The sequence below is a fragment of the Lagenorhynchus albirostris genome, chromosome 5, assembly GCF_949774975.1.
Source record: "Lagenorhynchus albirostris chromosome 5, mLagAlb1.1, whole genome shotgun sequence".
Lineage (NCBI taxonomy): Eukaryota > Metazoa > Chordata > Mammalia > Artiodactyla > Delphinidae > Lagenorhynchus > Lagenorhynchus albirostris.
This window is the reverse complement of record NC_083099.1, coordinates 27,632,094-27,651,350: the sequence shown is the minus strand read 5'-3', so window position 1 is coordinate 27,651,350 and position 19,257 is coordinate 27,632,094. Positions and strand designations below refer to the sequence as shown.

The window sequence follows — 19,257 nt, the reverse complement described above, 5'->3', positions numbered from 1 at the left end:
TGCATGTACACACGCACACACACACACACACACACACACGCCACAATGGAATATTAGTCATAAAAGAATGAAATAATTCCTATTGTATAACACAGGGAACTACATTCAATATCCTGTGATAAACCATAATGGAAAAGAATATGTGTATATATATGTATAACTGAATCAGTTTGCTGTACAGTAGATATTAACCCAACATTGTGAATCAACTATACTTCAATAGATTTTTTAAAAAATGAAATAATGCCATTTGCAGCAACATGGATGAACTTAGAGATTATCATACTAAGTGAACATACAAATGAACTTATCTACAAAATAGAAATAGAAAGAGACATAGGAAACAAACATACAGTTACCAAAGGGGTAAGGTGGAGGGGATAAACTAGGAGTTTGGGATTATAGATACACACTACTATATATAAAATAGATAATCAACTATATTCAAACTATTGACTATAGTTTCCTGTGTATAGCACAGGAAACTATATTCAATATCTTGTAATAATCTATAATGGAATAGAATGTGAAAAAAATATATAAATATACATGAAACCGAATCAGTTTGCTGTACACCTGAAACACTGTAAATTAACTATACTTCAATTAAAAAAGAAAACAAGGGCTTCCCTGGTGGCGCAGTGGTTGAGAGTCTGCCTGCCGAAGCAGGGGACACGGGTTCGTGCCCCGGTCCGGGAGGATCCCACATGCCGCGGAGCGGCTTGGCCCGTGAGCCATGGCCGCTGAGCCTGCGCTGCTTAACGGGAGAGGCCACGACAGTGAGAGGCCCGCGTACCGCAAAAAAAAAAAAGAATAAAAGGGAAGCAAACAAAAAAAGAAGACAGCCTGGGCCAGATGTTTCTCCAACTAACCAACATTAAATAGTGCTTTCATTCTGTGCAAATAACAAAAGGATATACATTATCTCCATTTGCCTCCTGGCTTCTATCTAATTACCGTTCTATATAGAATGGCATTACTAAAGTCACTCGAAAGTTATAAACTGGTGACATGAAAAGAAAAAAACAGATGAAAACTCAGCCAAGTCTTAAAGTGAACGTCAAAAAATTAAATTAAAAAATATAGGTGGTAGAAATATTATATATATTGTAAACTAAATAAACAAAGTAATCTGTTTTGTAGTCTTTGGGCAGAAACTATGGGAATGGTGTATGTAGCAGAGCCTGCTATTTGTCTCTCAATATGCATTCTCCCCTACTTACTTTATTAACTACAATCTCTCACTCTTAGCCAAGCCCAGGACTGCCCAGCTAACGACTACATTTACAAGCCTCACTTATAGTCAGGTATGGCCATATGACTAAGTTATGGCTAATGAGACGTGAGCAGAAAGGAAGCATATTAATGATATCCTCAAAAAGAATGGGTACGGCCTCTAGTCTTGCTTTTCCTGTTCCTGTGGGCTGGAAAGTAGTAATGTAGGAAGCTGAAGCACCAATATTACATGAGACAAAAACTACATATTAACATGAAAGAGCGCCAAGATGCAAGAAACCTGGGTCCCCAGCATTGTGAAACCTGCCTTGAATATACCTGCTCTGTTATATCAGGGAAATAAAGAAAATTACAGCCTCCTCATTCAACTGAATAATATTTAAAAAGATGGTATTGTTAATCTATGAAGTGTCATAGCATCCCTTACAGACTACCTGCTGAACCTGTGCTTGTATCAGAAAAGGGCTTACCACCTGAACACAGACCAACCACAAACAGCTGCCATTTAACAAAATATTAGCATGTTCATACTCACGCACACTCAGACTGTTCTTGCATATGAGTATGGTCTCCTGTATGACATGAAGGTAACTAATAATGAACACAACTTTGTAATAAGGGCTATTTTAAAACCTTGATACTTACTGATACATTAGCACTATCACTGCTTGCAATCTCAGCTGCCTTTTCAATAATCTGTTTAAAAAAATTAAGAAAATTAAAATTTGGCTCTTGTATTCATAAAATTTTAAGTGTAAATTACTACACTTGTACATACACTATAAGGAGCTACATATGATCTGGCATTTCTATGGTTTATAACGTAAGCATGAATTTTAAATGCAAAATGGTATTATGCAGTGATTCCCAGTCTTCAAACTCTTGACAACCAGGAAGCAATGGTATTACTATAAAGGACTGTTAACTCCCAGGGTACACTAGGATTGTCTATAGATAAAATAAGCAGTGGCTTGTATATGTGAACAAAATTTTAATATAGGTAAATATTTTCTGGTTAAGAAAATGCAAAGTTATGTAAGAGTTACAAAACAAAGAATAAGTTTTTGTCATTTGTCATGTTTTCTTCTGAATTAACATATCAAAAGTAGAAGTAATGTCAAGGGAGAACCTAAAAATATTTTTTAAATTCATTAAGTTCAAAAGAGGCTCTGATTCTTGAAAAGATGGGGAACCCACTAGTCTATTGGGAAGACTCAGCAGGTAAAAAAATCTGAAGATCCATGTCCAGTTACTGAGTTGACTAATTCTCCACAAATAATTTAATTGAATCCTTATGTGTAAAATGTACTGGTAATTTCCATCCTATTTCATAAGGTTGTTATGTGATAAAATGAGATTATATTTAATAAAATTAAGCAATAACCATAAAAGTTGATTTGAAAAGCAAAATGTATACAAGTACAGCAAAAAACGTTAAATAAAAATACAAGTAACTTTCACTTTTTATATCTGCATTATATTTTTAATGATCATATATAAAATTGTACAATTAAAAGAAAACCAATAAATATAAATATATTATACATATTTAAAGACTAAAATCTCCATCCCAAGTAGCTCTTCAAAGACAGACTCTCCAAGGGATCAGAAAAGCAAAAGGAAAGTTTAGTGGCCAGTTGTAGACGACTCTGTTGACAACAATGCTGAAACAGAACATTTTAAAGAAACTGGACTTATCTTGAAATATTAAATTAAAAATACTTAAATTTGGCCAAGATGTTATATTTGTAAAAACACTTCAAAAAGCACCTCATTTGATCCAAAAGAAACTATAAATGACTGCTAAACACATACCATAATTGAACACAAAAAAAGTCAGAGCTTGGACTTTTAACTGTATCACAAGTAGCTATAGTTTATGGATAAATTCCTATTCTAAGGAATAAAGCCATAGCAGAAATGTAATGGATGCATCAAAATGTACCTTATTCTACTCTGTGTAACACTAACGTATATGGCTCTTGACATGTGAGATTTCTACTATTGTAATAATCACAAATTTTAATTTTGTTGTATATTACTGATCGGAAGAACATTTTTTAAAAAATGAAATGAAAAATTACTTCTAACGTGGATAAAATTCAACTAAATTGAAAGTAAAGAAACATTTGAGTTACATTAATTTAATTTACATACTATATTTAAAATCTACTCTGTATAGGTCTGATAGTGCTGAATGTTAAATACAATTAAGTGTATAAGTAGATTAGTTGAAATTTTAGTATAATACCAATTTTTAAAGGCAGCTTGGTCTCACATGGATTAAGTAAATCAAATAAAATTCCTGTTTATTATGTGAGAATTTGCTCAAAGATTTCCTCACGAAAATCAGCATCAATCATACCTGAATCAAAGAGGCCAAACCTGAAGGTACAACATATGACAGCTCAGCTCTCTTAACATATAAATGATCACAGCCCAGTTTTCAGCCCCACCAGACACTCTCCATATCCCCAAAACATGCAGCTTGTAGACTAAGGAAATGTGTTGAGAAATAGAAGCCCTTGCTATAGATTCTACAAAAATAACAGCACCTTAGGAAGTCTTATTATATTTTCAACATAAATAATCTGTTCTTTGAATACCAACTCTAACACAGTAGTGATTGTCTTTAATCTGAACCAACATGCTGGGCATGTTTCACATGTTTATTAGAGTTACATATGAATGCATTTATAGCCCCTGTAATTGAAAAGGACCTCAGAGAACAATTATGATTTCCTCATTTTATAAATGAGGAATCTGAACTCCAGAGGGGCCATGTCTCACTTGGTCAGTGATAAAGCCAGTACTAAATACAGTTGGCTTCCTGCTCAGTGGTCTTTCCACTGAACCAAGATGTAAATGTATTTGATGTCTTGAAAGAGAAAGACATATATCGCTTAAATGATAAACATATAGAGCCGAGAACTAATAATCCAATTATTTCATACACAGTGGACCTTTAAATAATTAGCTTACCTTATCAAAGGGAGGATAGTAATAAGGTTGTTTTTTATTCTCTGGGAATCTGATGTGCAAAGCTGTTGCATTTTCAGTATATGGATTTGTTTGAACAGTTCCCATTGGATTCAACATTTCTTCAAGTTCATCTAAAACATGCAAATAATTTTGATTCTTAGGAAATGTTTTTGAAACTAAAACAAAACTTTAATGGATTTCAATCCATTACTTTAAAAGTGTGTCACCTAAGGAAGTTTGGCAGACAGTATCAGTAAGCCTCTAATTTTCTTAATGCTTGGCACAAAATTTGAATATGAGTTTATATACATCTTTAAAATGAAAAAGTTAACAGAAATTAATAGCTATCTCACCTCTTTCTTCAAATGTGTTCAAGTATTCTCAATCTAGAAAAAAAAAAAATTGGAACTGCTCTCGTCCCCTCAAAATTAGGTGGTCCATAGGAATTTTTATTATTTCATCACTATATATCAATTTCTTAATCACATATGTTCTGATTTCCATGGTCATCACAGTACCCAAACTGATATTTTGAGAGTCATTAATAACATTCCTTTTGACAAACCTAATGTTGGTAATGTTCCTCTATGATCTCATAACTGGTGATGTAGTTAAACACCTTCTCTGGTAGTTTCTCAAACATTCCATCCAAGTGGTACTTCTTTAACCTCACCAACTGTAACATTCTTCAAAGCACTCCTTCCTCTTCTCTACCACCCTAAATATGTTCCATTCACAGACTGGGCATGTGAATCAGAATTTCAATGTTATCTTAAACCCTAGAGCTCATATAACTTTCTCATTTCACAGAGAAGTAAACTGTTGAAGAGACATTAAACTCTAAGAAAACAAGAGTTAGCAGTACAACTGAAGTCTCCCCTCTGCAAACTAATTTCTCTTTTCTTATAACTGATTTTTTGCACAGTTGTCCTTTTGTACTTCCTAAGGAAATAAAAGATAAAAGTACATTCTGTCCAGGCCTAATGTCCAGGTAGTACGCACACTGAGAATTATCTCCCAAAGCTAGAAAATCTTTACAAAGTACTGGGTGGTCCAAAAGGTTTGTTCAGTTTTTTCCGTAAGATGGCTCTAATAGCACTTAGTTGTCTTTAACTTCATTCGAAACAATTTTGTTAGACTGTATGTGACAGCTGTCATATCAGCGTGCATTTAAAAAAAGACATCAAAATTGGTGACTTTTTGTGTAGACATTTTAATACTGAAGATGGAAGAAAAAAAGCAACATTTTCAGCATATTATGCTTTATTATTTCAAGAAAGGTAAAAACGCAACTGAAACACAAAAAGATTTGTGCAGTGTATGGAGAAGGTGCTATTGACTGTTCGAATGTGTCAAAAGGGGTTTGCGAACTTTCGTGTCGGAGATTTCTCGCTGGACAATGCTCTGCGGTCGGGTGGAACAGTTGAAGTTGATAGCTATCATATTGAGACATCAATTGAGAACAATCAGCGTTATACCACACGAGAGAGAGACGACATACTCAAAATATCCAAATCAAGTGCTGAAAATCATTTGCACCAGCTTGGTTATGTGAATTGCTCTGAAGTTTGGGTTGCACGTAAGTTAAGCAAAAAAAAAACCTTCTTAACCATATTTCCGCATGCAATTCTCTACTGAAACGTAATGAAAGCATTCCGTTTTTAAAACAAATTGTGACGGGAAATGAAAAGTGGATGCTGTACAACAATGTGGAATGGGAAAAATCGTGGGGCAAGAGAAATGAACCACCACCAACCACACCAAAGGCCAGTCTTCATCCAAAGAAGGTGATGTTGTGCATATGGTGGGACTGGAAGGGAGTCATCCATTATGAGCTCCTTCCGGAAAACAAAACAATTAATTCCAACAAGTACTGCTCTCAATTAGATCAAGTGAAAGCGGCACTCGACAAAAAGCGTCTGGAATTAGTCAACAGACTGATCTAAAACGCATAATCTTCCATTAGGATAATACAAGACTGCATGTTTCTTTGATGACCAGGCAAAAACTGTTATAGCTTGGCTGGAAAGTTCTGATTCATCCAGCTGTATTCGCCAAATATTGCACTTTTGGATTTCCATTGATTTTGGTCTTTACAAAATTCTCTTAATGGAAAAAATTTCAATTCCCCAGAAGACTGTAAAAGGCACCTGGAACAGTTCTTTTCTCAAAAAGATAAAAAGTTTGGGGAAGATGGAATTATGAAGTTGCCTGGAAAATGGTAGAAGGTGGTGGAACAAAAAGGTGAATATGTTGTTCAATAAAGTTCTTGGTGAAAATGAAAAATGTATCTTTTATTTTTACTTAAAAAACCAAAGGCACTTTTTTGACCCGTCCAATATTTACAAGTTTCAGCTCCTTAATCAACCCTTTGCTTATCTTGTTTAATACTCTCACAACTCACAGATTCCATTTTGACCTGGACTGAAGGAATTCTCATAATTTATAACTTCTGAAGCTGATTTCTCAGCAAATTAATATCCTATATTTGTGCTATCTAGTAGCATTATATTTATTAGTCCTATCAAATGCAACCTATCTAAAGTCAAGTGTACCAATTTAGTATTATCTGCCCCAAACATATGGAGAACAGAACACTGCACAGAATATGCTATTTTATTTAAGAACAGGGAGAAAAGTAGAAATTTATATTTGTATTTTCTTCTATATACATGAAGAATTCTGGAAATACAAAAGCAACCAATAAATGTGATTATAAACCTTCTAATGATGACCTAGGTACTCTAGAAATTAGAGTATTTGTAGTTCCTGTGTTTCTGGCTTGCTCGTACTAGGATAAATGTGAATTCTAGAACCAAACATGCAGAACAAACATCTCTAACATTTTGTTAGAGATAAATTCAGGTCCATGATATGCCAAGTTAATTGCAAAAAATTGTCAATTTTTCTAAAAATATCAGTTAAGTTGCTTACTGATTTTGGAGAACATGTGTGAGTCTAAATTAAGATTTTCAAAAAAGTTTACTGCTGAAATGAATAATTTTTACTCTAACTGTGAAACTACAGTTCCTCTTAAGAAGAGCACACTGCTCTCCTATATTTGGGGAATAATGTGATTAGTGAAAATTACTGGAGGTATATGCAGGAAAGGGTAGGAATAAAAGAATATACACAAATAAAATGCTAGGATATGAGCAGTTTATAAATATGTTCATGGATAACTGATTATCCAAAAGCAATTTCTCAGGTAGCAGCTACTAAAATAGAACATTTTTAAATGTCTGTCACCCACAAAATAATTTTTAAATGCAAGTAAGGGCACAATTTTACTATATATATTAACCAACTATGAAGACCAAAAAAAAAACCCTCACTATTATAATGCAAAGATAACACTGAAAATTTCCCACATTTGGGAAAGCAGTAGGAACAATGGAAGGAGTCAGGCAATCTTTTGCACAAATCCTAGGTTTGAAGAACCAATTATGTAAGACTGACTTATGGCTGAACTTCACTTTTCTCATCTATAAAATGGGACAAAGCCATCTACCTCACAGGGATACTCTGAGTAGTATTTGAGAAATATAGGCTTATGAAAGGTGTTCCTCTTAGCTCAAATTTCAAGATAACGCCAACTAAAGAGGAAGTGTCTTTACTATCCTTCCCATGTTAGTTAATGTTCCTTCTAGTGCAGAAGCAGAAATTCAGTACAACTAGGAACCACAGAGATTGTTATAAAGAAGACATTGTTCCTTAGAAGAATGTCCCAAAAACCTGTAACAATAAAATAAAGTGAGAAAACAGTTATCAAAATAAATATATTCAGATACAAATCACTTTTAAGTATATTAAAATAATCTTGGGAAATCTGTTTTAGAATAAACAATAAAAATATGGTTTCTTAACTGGACTGAAAAAAGAGTGAGTCATAAAAAAATGTTAACTAGTCCACATGCCAAAAATTATTCTTTAACACTAAGGATTAGGATGTAAATCTTACCAGGAAATGAAGACCAGCTGTGCAATATTATATCTCCAGATCTCAACTGTCCTTTAAAGTCAAAAACCATCGTATTTACCCAGGCTACAGGATAATCCTGTTGAAAAGATACCATTGCGTAAATATACTAAGAATAAACTTTAAGGTGTGAACACGCACATACCCTTTGCTTCAATAATGTTAGTTCTAGAAGTTTCTAGCTTTCTAGATGATTTCCTCCAAAACCATCCAATATAAAAACAAGATGTACATGGAAAGATGTTCAACATCTTTATAATGGTTAAAAAAAATCCTAAAAGCCAATTAATGTCCCAGAATAAAATACAGTATCCAAAAAGTAGAATATTTATTGTGCAGCCATTGCAAATGGTGAGGAATTTTTAATGATTCAAGAAAATATGTGCGATGTTAGATTATATGTTTTAAGATCTTTCAGTCTATATAAATCTTCATTTAGCAGAAGGCAATGTCTCTAGGTATTGTAGAATTTATTTATATTTCTAAAAAGGAGGCACCAAGCTAATAGGACTTTTATGTAGACACTCAGACTAATTAATCTGGTCACAGTCTATGAAAAAACTATAAATACTTGAACACTCTGAGTAAAATTCTCTATCAGTGGAGGAAAAAAACTAAGGAAATAACTCTTATGTGACTTTTTAGACAATAAAATTCATTTTTTAAAAAACTATATGATAATAACCAGAGGAAAGGCTTATATTCTCATGTTAAGAATAAAAGGATACAAATTCATGTAGATAAATATAGTCACCAGACTTTTTAAAATGCATAAAATTCATGTCTCCATCCTCCAAAAAGAAACATTCCATAAAGAAGAAAATTAAAAAGACTTGAATAAAAATATGAAATGGAAGATGAGAACATAAGAACACGTTCACCATCCTTTATCCACAATTTCAAAGTCCAAGAAACTCTGACAACTAAAGGTTTGTTCATAACTCATTTAACAGTAAAACATGACCAGAAATAACATGAAGCTAAACGACAGCCTTCATTTGTCTCATTTAGTGTGAATATTCATATATTTCACTGCTAGAAACTGATGTGTTTGATTACAGAGTTGTGTCCCAGACCCTACAAGGTGTGTTGAGTGATCTATGATCTTTCTAAAATGCATAAAATTTTGAATTCTCAAACATATCTGGCACCTGAAACTTCAGTTAAAGGACTGTGGACCTGTAATATTTTAAATCTCTTCATTCTTTTTAAACTATTTTCTAAAAAGGATTACATTTATAATAGAACACTTACAGTATGACATATACTAAAATAAAGTTGCCAAAAGAAAAATGACAAGGACATAAAATGGAGACTTACTGTCTTTTTTAGAAATCAGTTCTTAGGGACAAAAGTTACATGACATAATTTCATTTATATTACTCTATTATTTCAAAGTTTTTAAATTATTCCATTATGTTATTATTAGTCCATTATAAAAAATTTTCAGAAGTTAGTATATAATTACCACTTTTCCAGATTTCCTGATGGTCTGATATTTAGAGGGATTAATAGCTTTAGTTGATTTCTTCGTTTTCACTTTATCCAAAACTGCATAAACAGCGAAACATAATCGAGCCATTCGTGGCAGATCACAAGTATTGATATCAAATTCCAGTGGTTCATTCCAAATATGATCGTTTTTCCCTGATATCTCTGAGCTTACGATGGTTTTACACAGGAGTTCGGTACCATGAAAAAGGCCAGCCCTGACATGAACCTGTAATGATGGAGACAAATACAGAATCATGAATACTGCACCACTAAAACACCTTTATTTGGGAGAATGAAGAAATGCATACTGGCAGAAGCAGACAAACTCTAGGAAAGCATATTCGTCCACAGAACCATTAGACTATAATTCATCAGCATATAATTCACCACACTGTTAGTATAACCTATTTTTCACTTACTAAGCAGACCAGCTAAAAAATGCAAAAGGTCTCAATGGTATAAATGGGTCTAAAGAAACCAAGACCATAAATATAAAAACTACTATCGGGCTTCCCTGGTGGCACAGTGGTTGAGAGTCCGCCTGCCGATGCAGGGGACACGGGTTCGTGTCCCGGTCCGAGAAGATCCCACATGCCGCGGAGCGGCTGGGCCCGTGAGCCATGGCCGCTGAGCCTGCGCATCCGGAGCCTGTGCTCCGCAATGGGAGAGGCCACAACAGTGAGAGGTCCGCGTACCGCAAAAAAAAAAAAAAAAGTGTATGTACCATGTGAAAATAGAGAATGGAACTGAATAGATATCTGGGCTGGAAGCAAAGGCTTGAGAACCATAAGCAAAGGTAGGACAGTTTTTTCAATTTTCTTACAAAGAAGGTATTAGTTATTGTTTTCCAAGATCTGAAGAATATGAGCAGGAGGTAAACCACTAAGAGGTATTGAGGTAGGGTCCACATGCCTGAAGCAAACAATCCATCTGACCTCTGAGGACCTTGCCATCAAGATCTCCACAGTACTTTCTCTCACTCCCTGAAGCCACACAATCCACGATCTCACCCTGAATTTGACTTTACCACACCCTAGCACCTCCAAATCAACAATTCCTACATCTTACTCTCTAACTATCTCACCTTCCAACTCACTCCAACACTCCCAAAGGAACACTTCCCTGCCCTGACTAAGGCCTCCATTTCAATAATCAACACCTCCCCATTTCTCCATTAGCTTTGTTTGCCTTCACCCTCACCGAAACCCTCTGCCAGTGCCTGTCTCTCCTTGGCCATACTCATCTGAGGCTCATGTCCTGGATAAACCTGATTACCTGCCTCTCCTCCATGCCAAATATTACTGGGCAGACCAGCACTATGACCGACCAAAGCCAAATGTAAAATTATTCTTTCATCACTACAAGAACTATTTCTTACCTTTCCTTCACTGCTGAGAACTTCCACAGAGTTACTCTCCTCTGAAAGCCCTATTTAAGCTACTTGTTTTGTCTGGTTGTCTATTACTTGAAGATGACATGTTCTGAAGGATATGTCCTATCTGTCAATCTACTCTATTCAGAAGTTATGAAACATTAGGGCAATAAAATACTAAACAACTATTATTTATAAGGAAAACAAGTAATGAGGAACACCAAATTATGTACCGACTATAAAAATCAGAATCCAATACTTACCAACTACAGACAGATCATTGTTACTAAATTCTGAAGTCATGTGGGTGGGGCAGATTGAGGATAGGGTGTATGTTACATGAAGTAGAAGGCTTAAAGTGTATTTTCTTCCTGAAAAATGCAGGTTAATTCATAGACACCTGACACTCCACAGATCTCCATGTAAAGGTGTATGGCTGATGGGATGGGGTTGTCATCTATTCATATGTAAAACCCACGTAGGAAATTCATGTCTATAAGACTACTTTAATTCCACTCTAGGCTTTGATCGTGTATATATATATATATATATATATATATATATATATATATATATATATATATATATATATATATATATATCTGAGCTTAAATGGCCACAACAAAGTCTCTGCTGCCCAATCTTTATCCAAACCCATTTTTGAGTAAAAATACATATATGGAACTTCCAGAAAGTCATGCAATATATTTATTTCTTTGGAAAGTCCAAATATTACCATTCAACTAAATACTCACATGGTTGAGTATAGCACTTAGACTGAATTACACAGAATGACTTTGGTATCACACAGAATGATTTTTTCTGAATTGCACTGTCAATATTACATTTTAAGTCTACCCAGTGAAAGACTGGGTAAGAGACGGATATGTGAAACATTATTTTACCTACTATAATGATGTTGGCAGGGATTTTGGTGCGCACTTTATCACCCACTGTGTCTCCTTCATAAGGAACTGCTAAACATCTCTCCATTTCCAACGTAAGGATGAACTACAACCATATGAATAACTAGATTATTTTTATCTCAAGAGATTCTAAATATTATAACTAATCATGTTTCCTTTGCTTTGGCTACTATCTATATTGCCAGCAGGGAGTGAAATCGGTAGTCCACATCAAGCAGTTATACAGGATCCTATTATATAACTACCTGCTGCAAATCTTGCTCTTGGCTTTTTCAACTAATAAATATCCTCGATTATTTTTTAAAAAGTCACACTTTGTATATTTTTGTGTGTATATATGAGAGACTGGGTGTGCGTGGGGGGGTGGGGGGACACGCAAGCGAGTTTACCTCAAACCATTTGTGAAATGAGATTGGATAAATCATAAATAAAACAAAACATACATAAAACTTTCGTATGATAGGATGGAAGATAGGCATTTCAGAATAAAAATGATATTCAATTCTTACTCTCAGTGACATTAAAGACTTACGAATTTATCACCTTTTGGATACAGAATATATAGTTTATTCAGAAAAATCACAAGTTTAAAAATAAATATTTTTCCATGTTTTTGTGATAAAAACAAGCTACTTAAATTGCTGAGCTTAAAAACATTTGCGTCTCTTGGTTTTTGACAGTTTTTAAGAAATAGAAACAAATGAGCCCACTACATTATAAGTACTCAATAAATGTTTATACTTAAAAACCAAAACAAAAAATGCTGGTTATAGTTCTATCAACCAAATTCTGGCAAAATTCAGATATATGGAACACAGTAAAATTATGAATCGGTTGGATACAAAGCTCAAAACAGAACTCAAGTATAATGACCTAGGAAAATCCTATACTAGCTGTAAACAGCAACAGCCAAGGGTGTGGTGTGGAAAAGAATAACAATAAAGAATGAATCTAACTTGGGTGGGGTAACAATAAACAAAAATGACCCTGCACATTCTGAAGAAAACTGTTGAAATATCATTCTCTAATAGTCAAAGTGTGATATATTTAAGACCAAGTCATCAGGACTATGTCTGATTGCGAAATCTCCTGGTAATTCACTAAAATGACTGAAGTTCATACATGGTTAAAAACAAACAAGAGAAGAAAAAACTATCTACATTTAAAATAAAGTGAAAAAATCTGTGTTTTCTGAGCTTAAAATTTCCTGTAGTAGAAGACATTAAAAAAAGGGTTTTGTTTTCAGAAAAAGCAGTAAGAAAAACCATTCTCTAAATTTATATCATGTGAAATTTTGTCAAAATTGTCACATTTCCTGATGCTTTGTCTCAATCACCTTCAGGCTCTGAAAAGTTGAGAATTTTAAAGGACCATCATGTTTAATTACAGTCACATGTTTCATTGTCCAACTTCAGTAAGCTTCCAAAGACACTTTTTCACAAGTCCCAGAATACTTGGAGATGAGAGAAGGCAGGCTTTGTTATGTAAAGGACGTTCAACTGTGCCACAGCAAGGGTGTGCCAAGCCTGCAGAGACCGCATTCCTGAACTCACCAATTAAAAATGTTATGTTGGCCAAGATGTGAAACTTTTTCCCAACATCAACACCTAATTTCCTTCTTGTTCGACGATATGGCCAAAATCCACTACATTTACCCTTCTGATATTAGACACCCAAAAAAAGATCAGTAACATGAATAGGCTGAAATTCCCAGGGTTTCATGAAGTATATTACAATCAAAAGGCAGGTTTGTTCTGGCTTAGTGGGAGGAGTCCTGTGCTACCTTTAACTAAGGATATAAAGATGTTAGAGACAGTTACATTAAAATGTATTCATTCATTGCACAAATATTTATTGAGTGTTCTAGGTACTGAAATAAGAAGATTAAAAGATTAAGATAGTTTTTTCTTTCCTAGGTTATATCTATTTTAACAGGTTAGGAGTGGCGAGAGCCATATAACTAGGCTTATGAGGTGTTATGATTTTTAACTAGGAAGAGTCAAGTTATGAGTTTTGATACGGAGTATATCTGAGCTTGGAATTCTCTGGGTTTATCACGCTTAGGGTTCGTTGGGCTTCTTAAACATGTTATATTTATGTCTTTTGCCAACTTTGGAAAGCTCCCAGTGATGATTTCTTTAGTTTAGTTTTTCTCAGCTTCATTCCTTCCCTTTTCCTTTTGAGATCCAGATTACACACGAGTTATACCTTCTGATATTGTCATACAGATATCTGAGACTCTGTGAAGTTTTTTCTCCTCCAACCATTTTTCTCTCCATTCAAACTAGAAAATTTTATTGATTAATCTTCAAGTTCACTACTCTTTCCTTTCACACTACTTCCATTATTGAGTCCATTGAGGGTTTGTTTGGGTTTTTTTTTTGCGGTACGCGGGTCTCTCACTGTTGTGGCCTCTCCTGTTGCGGAGCACAGGCGCCGGATGCGCAGGCTCAGCGGCCATGGCTCACGGGCCCAGCCGCTCCGCGGCATGTGGGATCTTCCCGGACCGGGGCACGAACCCGTGTCCCCTGCATCGGCAGGCAGACGCTCAACCACTGCGCCACCAGGGAAGCCCCATTGAGGGTTTTTTTTTTCCCCAGAGTTTTTTAATTAGCTGGCCCTCCTTATCCACAGGTTCTGCAACCACAGATTAAACCAACCACTGATCAAAAATATTTTGGAAAAAAACTTCCAGAAAGTGATAAAAAGAAAAACTTGAATTTGCTGCACTCCAGTAACTATTTACGTAGCATTTACATGGTATTGGGTATTATAAGTAATCTACAGATTATTTAAAGTACAGGATGTGGGGCTTCCCTGGTGGCTCAGTGGTTGGGAATCCACCTGCCAATGCAGGGCACATGGGTTCGAGCCCTGGCCTGGGAGGATCCCACATGCCACAGAGCAACTAAGCCTGTGCGCCACAACTATTGAGCCTGCGCTCTAGAGCCCACAAGCCACAACTACTGAGCCCGTGTGCCACAACTACTGAAGCCCGCACACCTAGAGCCCATGCTCCGCAACGAGAAGCCACCTCAATGAGAAGCACACGCACCGCAATGGAGAGTAGTCCCTGCTTGCCGCAACTAAAGAAAGCCCAAGTGCAGCAACAAAGACCCAATGCAGCAAAAAATAAAGTAAGTTTATTAATTTTAAAAATAATAATAAAGTACAGGATGTGCATAGGTTGTATAAGAATACTATGTCATTTAATATAAGGAACTTACTTGAAATTCTGAGGCTTTTGGTGTCCTCTGGGGGTCCTGGAACCAAACCCCTGCAGATACTGATGGACAACTGTATATGCTGGCTGAGACTTCCTATTTTTCCATTCCTTTTCATTGTTTGTGTTTCGCCCTTAGTTGTTAGAGCATTTTTATAATAACTACTTTAACAGCTTTGTGAATAATTCCAACATCTATGTCATCTCAGCACTGATGGCTGTTGATTCTCATGGTCCATACAACTTGAGATTTTCCTGGTTCTTTATATGCCAATTAATTTTGAAATATATCCTACACATTTTGACTATTATAAGACACTCGGTTTTGTTTATATTCTACAGAGAATGTTGATGTTTGTTTTAGGAGACAATGGTTAGGTTCAGGCTGCAAGTTCCAACAAACCTTCTGTGAGTTGTGGTTCCAATACCAGTTCAGTTTTCAAATCCTTTGCAGGGCTATCTGGATCTGTGCTGTATGTGCACCATACAGTGACTAGTCGGAGACTTGGGTGGTGGTTTAGGCCACAGTTCAGTTCTCAAAGTATACAGGCAGTTATGACTCTGATCCATATATGTACAGCTCAGGAATAAACCTAGAAGTTTCCTGAGCTCGTCCCACTCTGAAATCATCCAAGTATTTTTTGGTTGCCTGGGGCTCCCCCCCTCTTCTTGTCACCTAGCCAGAAAACTGAGGCGTTATTCACCCACATTTCCTACAACTATGCCAAAAAGAGAAGGACAGAAAGGGAAAGGGGGGAGGTCAATCAGGACATGTCCCATTCTCTTAGGGCTACAACTCCTCTAGTCAAAGAGGAAGGCTCAACTCTGCATTTTAGGCCTGTCCCCAATGCTGTTGCTTCTGCCACTGCCGCTCTGCTACTGCTGCCACAGGACTTCTTGGGATACTAGGGCAAATAACAACAGAGAAAAGAACAGAAAACAAAAAAGAGAGGGAAAAAATGGGGAGATCCCCACTCTCTCTGAGAGTTAGAAGAACCCATTCCAACTAGTGCTATAATTAGAGGGCTTTCTGAGTTCTACCTGCACTAATACCATCTTCTAGATTTTGAGCAACACTGATATAAGGCTTCTGCTGAATATTAAGATGCAGACCTGAAAAGGGAAATGCCACGAGGTGGGGAAAAGATCAACCAGGAAGCTGTATACTACAGAATTCTAAGCACTTTAACAGTGAAAGACATTCAAATGCCAGCCAGGCAGAGTAGTGAATCTTCACCGAACACCTAGGGTTTCATTACAGACTCCAGAGAATCATGTGCCCAGTAAGATCTCTGGGACTGCCATTACAATGGATTTCACTACCGTGATTACGTTTTACTATATGACATAGGTTACTTTAAGGAAGGGAGGGATTTCCCTGGCGGTCCAGCGGGTAAGACTGTGCTTCCACTGCAGGGAGCGCCAGTTTGATCCCTGGTCTGGGAACTAAGTTCCCACATGCTGAGCGCCATGGCCAAAACAAAATAAAACAAAGGAAGGGAGATTATCCTTCAAGGGCCTGACCCACTGGTGAGCCCTTAAAAGGGATCCGGATCTTCTGGCAAGAGATTCAAAGCAAGGAAAGGATTTAATGCTTAAGAGAGCCACACAGCTAGGACCTGAAAGGTGCTTCTAGTAACTTAGAGCAATCCCTAGCCAAAAGCCATCAAGCAAAGAAAACCTCAAGCCTACAACTGCAAGGAACTGAATGTGGCCAATAACTTGAATCATCCTGGAAGCAGATTCTTCCCTAGAGCTTCGGGAAGGAATGTAGCCCAACTAACACCTGGATTTCAACCCTGTAAGACCATAAGCAGAAAACCCAGCCACACCATGCTCAGACTTCTGAACAACAGAAATATGAGCTAATAAATAGGTGTTGTTTTAAGCTGCTAGGTTTGTGGTAATTTGTTACACAGCAACATAAAACTAATTTGAGGGGTTATTATGAACTTAATGCCAAAAAATTTATCAACTTAAATTCTTCAAAAGACAAAAATTATCAAAGCTGACACAAAAGAAACAGAAAATATGACTATCTATATATCTATTAAAGAAATTAAATTTCTAATTAAAAACCTTCCCATAAAAAAAACTCCAGGCTCAGGTGGCTTGGAGTAAATCCTACCAAATATTTAAGGAAGAAATAATACCAATCCTACATAAACTTGTTCAGAAAATTGAGGAGGGGAAGGTTTCTCAACTCAATTTATAAGGTCAACATTTTCCTGATTCCAAAACCAGAGGAAGACATTACACAAAAAGAAAAGTGCAGACCAATATTCCCTGTGAGCACAGACATAAAAATTTATAACATAATATTAATAAATCAAATCCAGCAATATATAAAAGGGCTACTACATCTTCAATGTGTAGTACATATTTCAGAAATGCAAGGTTGGTCTTAACTTCTGAAAATCAATCAAATTAACTGACCAAAATATAAAAACTACACAATCACCTCAATAAATACAGAAAAAGCAGTGGACAAAGTGCAACTTTTTCTATCCCTTTCAGGATAAAATCTCTTGGCTAAGTAGAAACAGAAGAGAACTTCTTGAATAAAGGGCACGTACGAAAAACCTACAGGTAATATTATACTTAAAGTTGAAAGACTAAATGCTTTTCTTTAAGAACAAAACAAAAATGTCTACTGTGATGGTTAATTTCATTTGCCTGTGTGACTGGGCCTTGGGGCATTCAGATATTCTGGTTGTTTTTGTCAGAGTGGTTTTTTTTTTCCCTGATAAGATTGACATTTAAATGGTGGCCTGACAAAAGCAGATTACCCTCCTTAGAGTAGGTGGTGGTAATCCAATCAGTGGAAGAAATGAATAGAACAAAAACACTTGTCCTACTTAGAGTAAGAAAGAACTTTTGCCTAACTATCTAACCTCAGCTCTTCCTGGGTCTTGAGCCTACAGAACTTCAACAGGAACTTCATGATAGGTGCCTCCTGGTTCTCAGGCCTTCAGACTCAGACTAAACTATCCGTTCTTCTGGATTTCCAGTTTGCCAACTATTTACATGAGCCAATTCCTTAAATAAATCTGTGTGTGTGTGTGTGTGTGTGTGTGTGTGTGTGTGTGTGTGAACACAAACATGCATGCACACACACACCCTATTATTTCCCCCCCCTTTGGAGAATCCTGACTAATACCATCTACTCTCAGCGGTTCTATTCAACATCATACTGAAAGTCCTAGCCAGTACATTAAGAAAAGGAAAAAGTTTGGAAAGAAAGTTCCCTGCTCCGCATCTACCCCTTGTCTTCTTTTTCCCCCCAGATTTCTCTTCAACTTTGTAAAGGAACTCCTAACCTGTGTAGGAATTAAAAAGAATGAGGTGTACCTACAAGAAAGTCATGCCATAATTGCATTAATTTACTTAAATTCAACTATGTAACCCCACTGGAAAGAGAAAAAGGTGGAGGAGGGGGAACTAGAGAATTAGCTGGAGTGGGGGGGAGGGTACTTTAAACTAAGCCTATTATTCCTATGAATATATGACCACAAACAATAGAATGAATCCAGCTTGAAATAGCTGATGGAAGTTGTTAAAACCTATGAAAATAAAATGTCACTCACAAATAATGTGTCAATGACAAAAATAAAGCATAATGCTCAAGAAAAATAAAGCATGTAGTAAATGCTTATTTGGTCCTCCTTCAGGAAGAAACTAAGTAACAACAAAAGGCTGTAGAGAAATAATAACTACAAAAGCATTAAATAAGTAATAAATACAATAACCTAAAAAATGGGAACAAGTAGGAATTTCCATTTTTAAAATGTAAATTATACATGTATACATACAAACTACTAAACAAAATCATACATATATGTTAAAAAAACACTCCATATGACTTGAGGTATATTTGCCTATACGTGATTTCTGCCTTTAGAAATATAATACCCGAGGGAGGAACCAAGATGGTGGAGTAGAAGGATGTGCTCTCACTCCCTCTTGTGAGAACACCAGAATCACAACTAGCTGCTGGACAATCATCAACAGGAAGACACTAGAACTCACCAAAAAAGATACCCCA

General features: G+C 36.0%; 1 protein-coding gene across 5 annotated transcripts in view; it reads right to left on the bottom strand.

The window, feature by feature from the left end:
- PIK3CB (phosphatidylinositol-4,5-bisphosphate 3-kinase catalytic subunit beta) overlaps window positions 1-19,257 on the bottom strand; it is a 194,036-nt gene that overhangs the window by 57,932 nt on the left and 116,847 nt on the right. For all 5 annotated transcript variants that reach the window (XM_060149740.1, XM_060149742.1, XM_060149743.1 and 2 more), the window contains 4 exons: window positions 9,666-9,917; window positions 8,180-8,276; window positions 4,219-4,349; window positions 1,882-1,932 (listed from right to left, as the gene is read on the bottom strand). In XM_060149740.1, coding sequence (XP_060005723.1) covers window positions 1,882-1,932; window positions 4,219-4,349; window positions 8,180-8,276; window positions 9,666-9,917 — 531 coding nt within the window. The remainder of the gene's footprint in view (window positions 1-1,881; window positions 1,933-4,218; window positions 4,350-8,179; window positions 8,277-9,665; window positions 9,918-19,257) is intronic.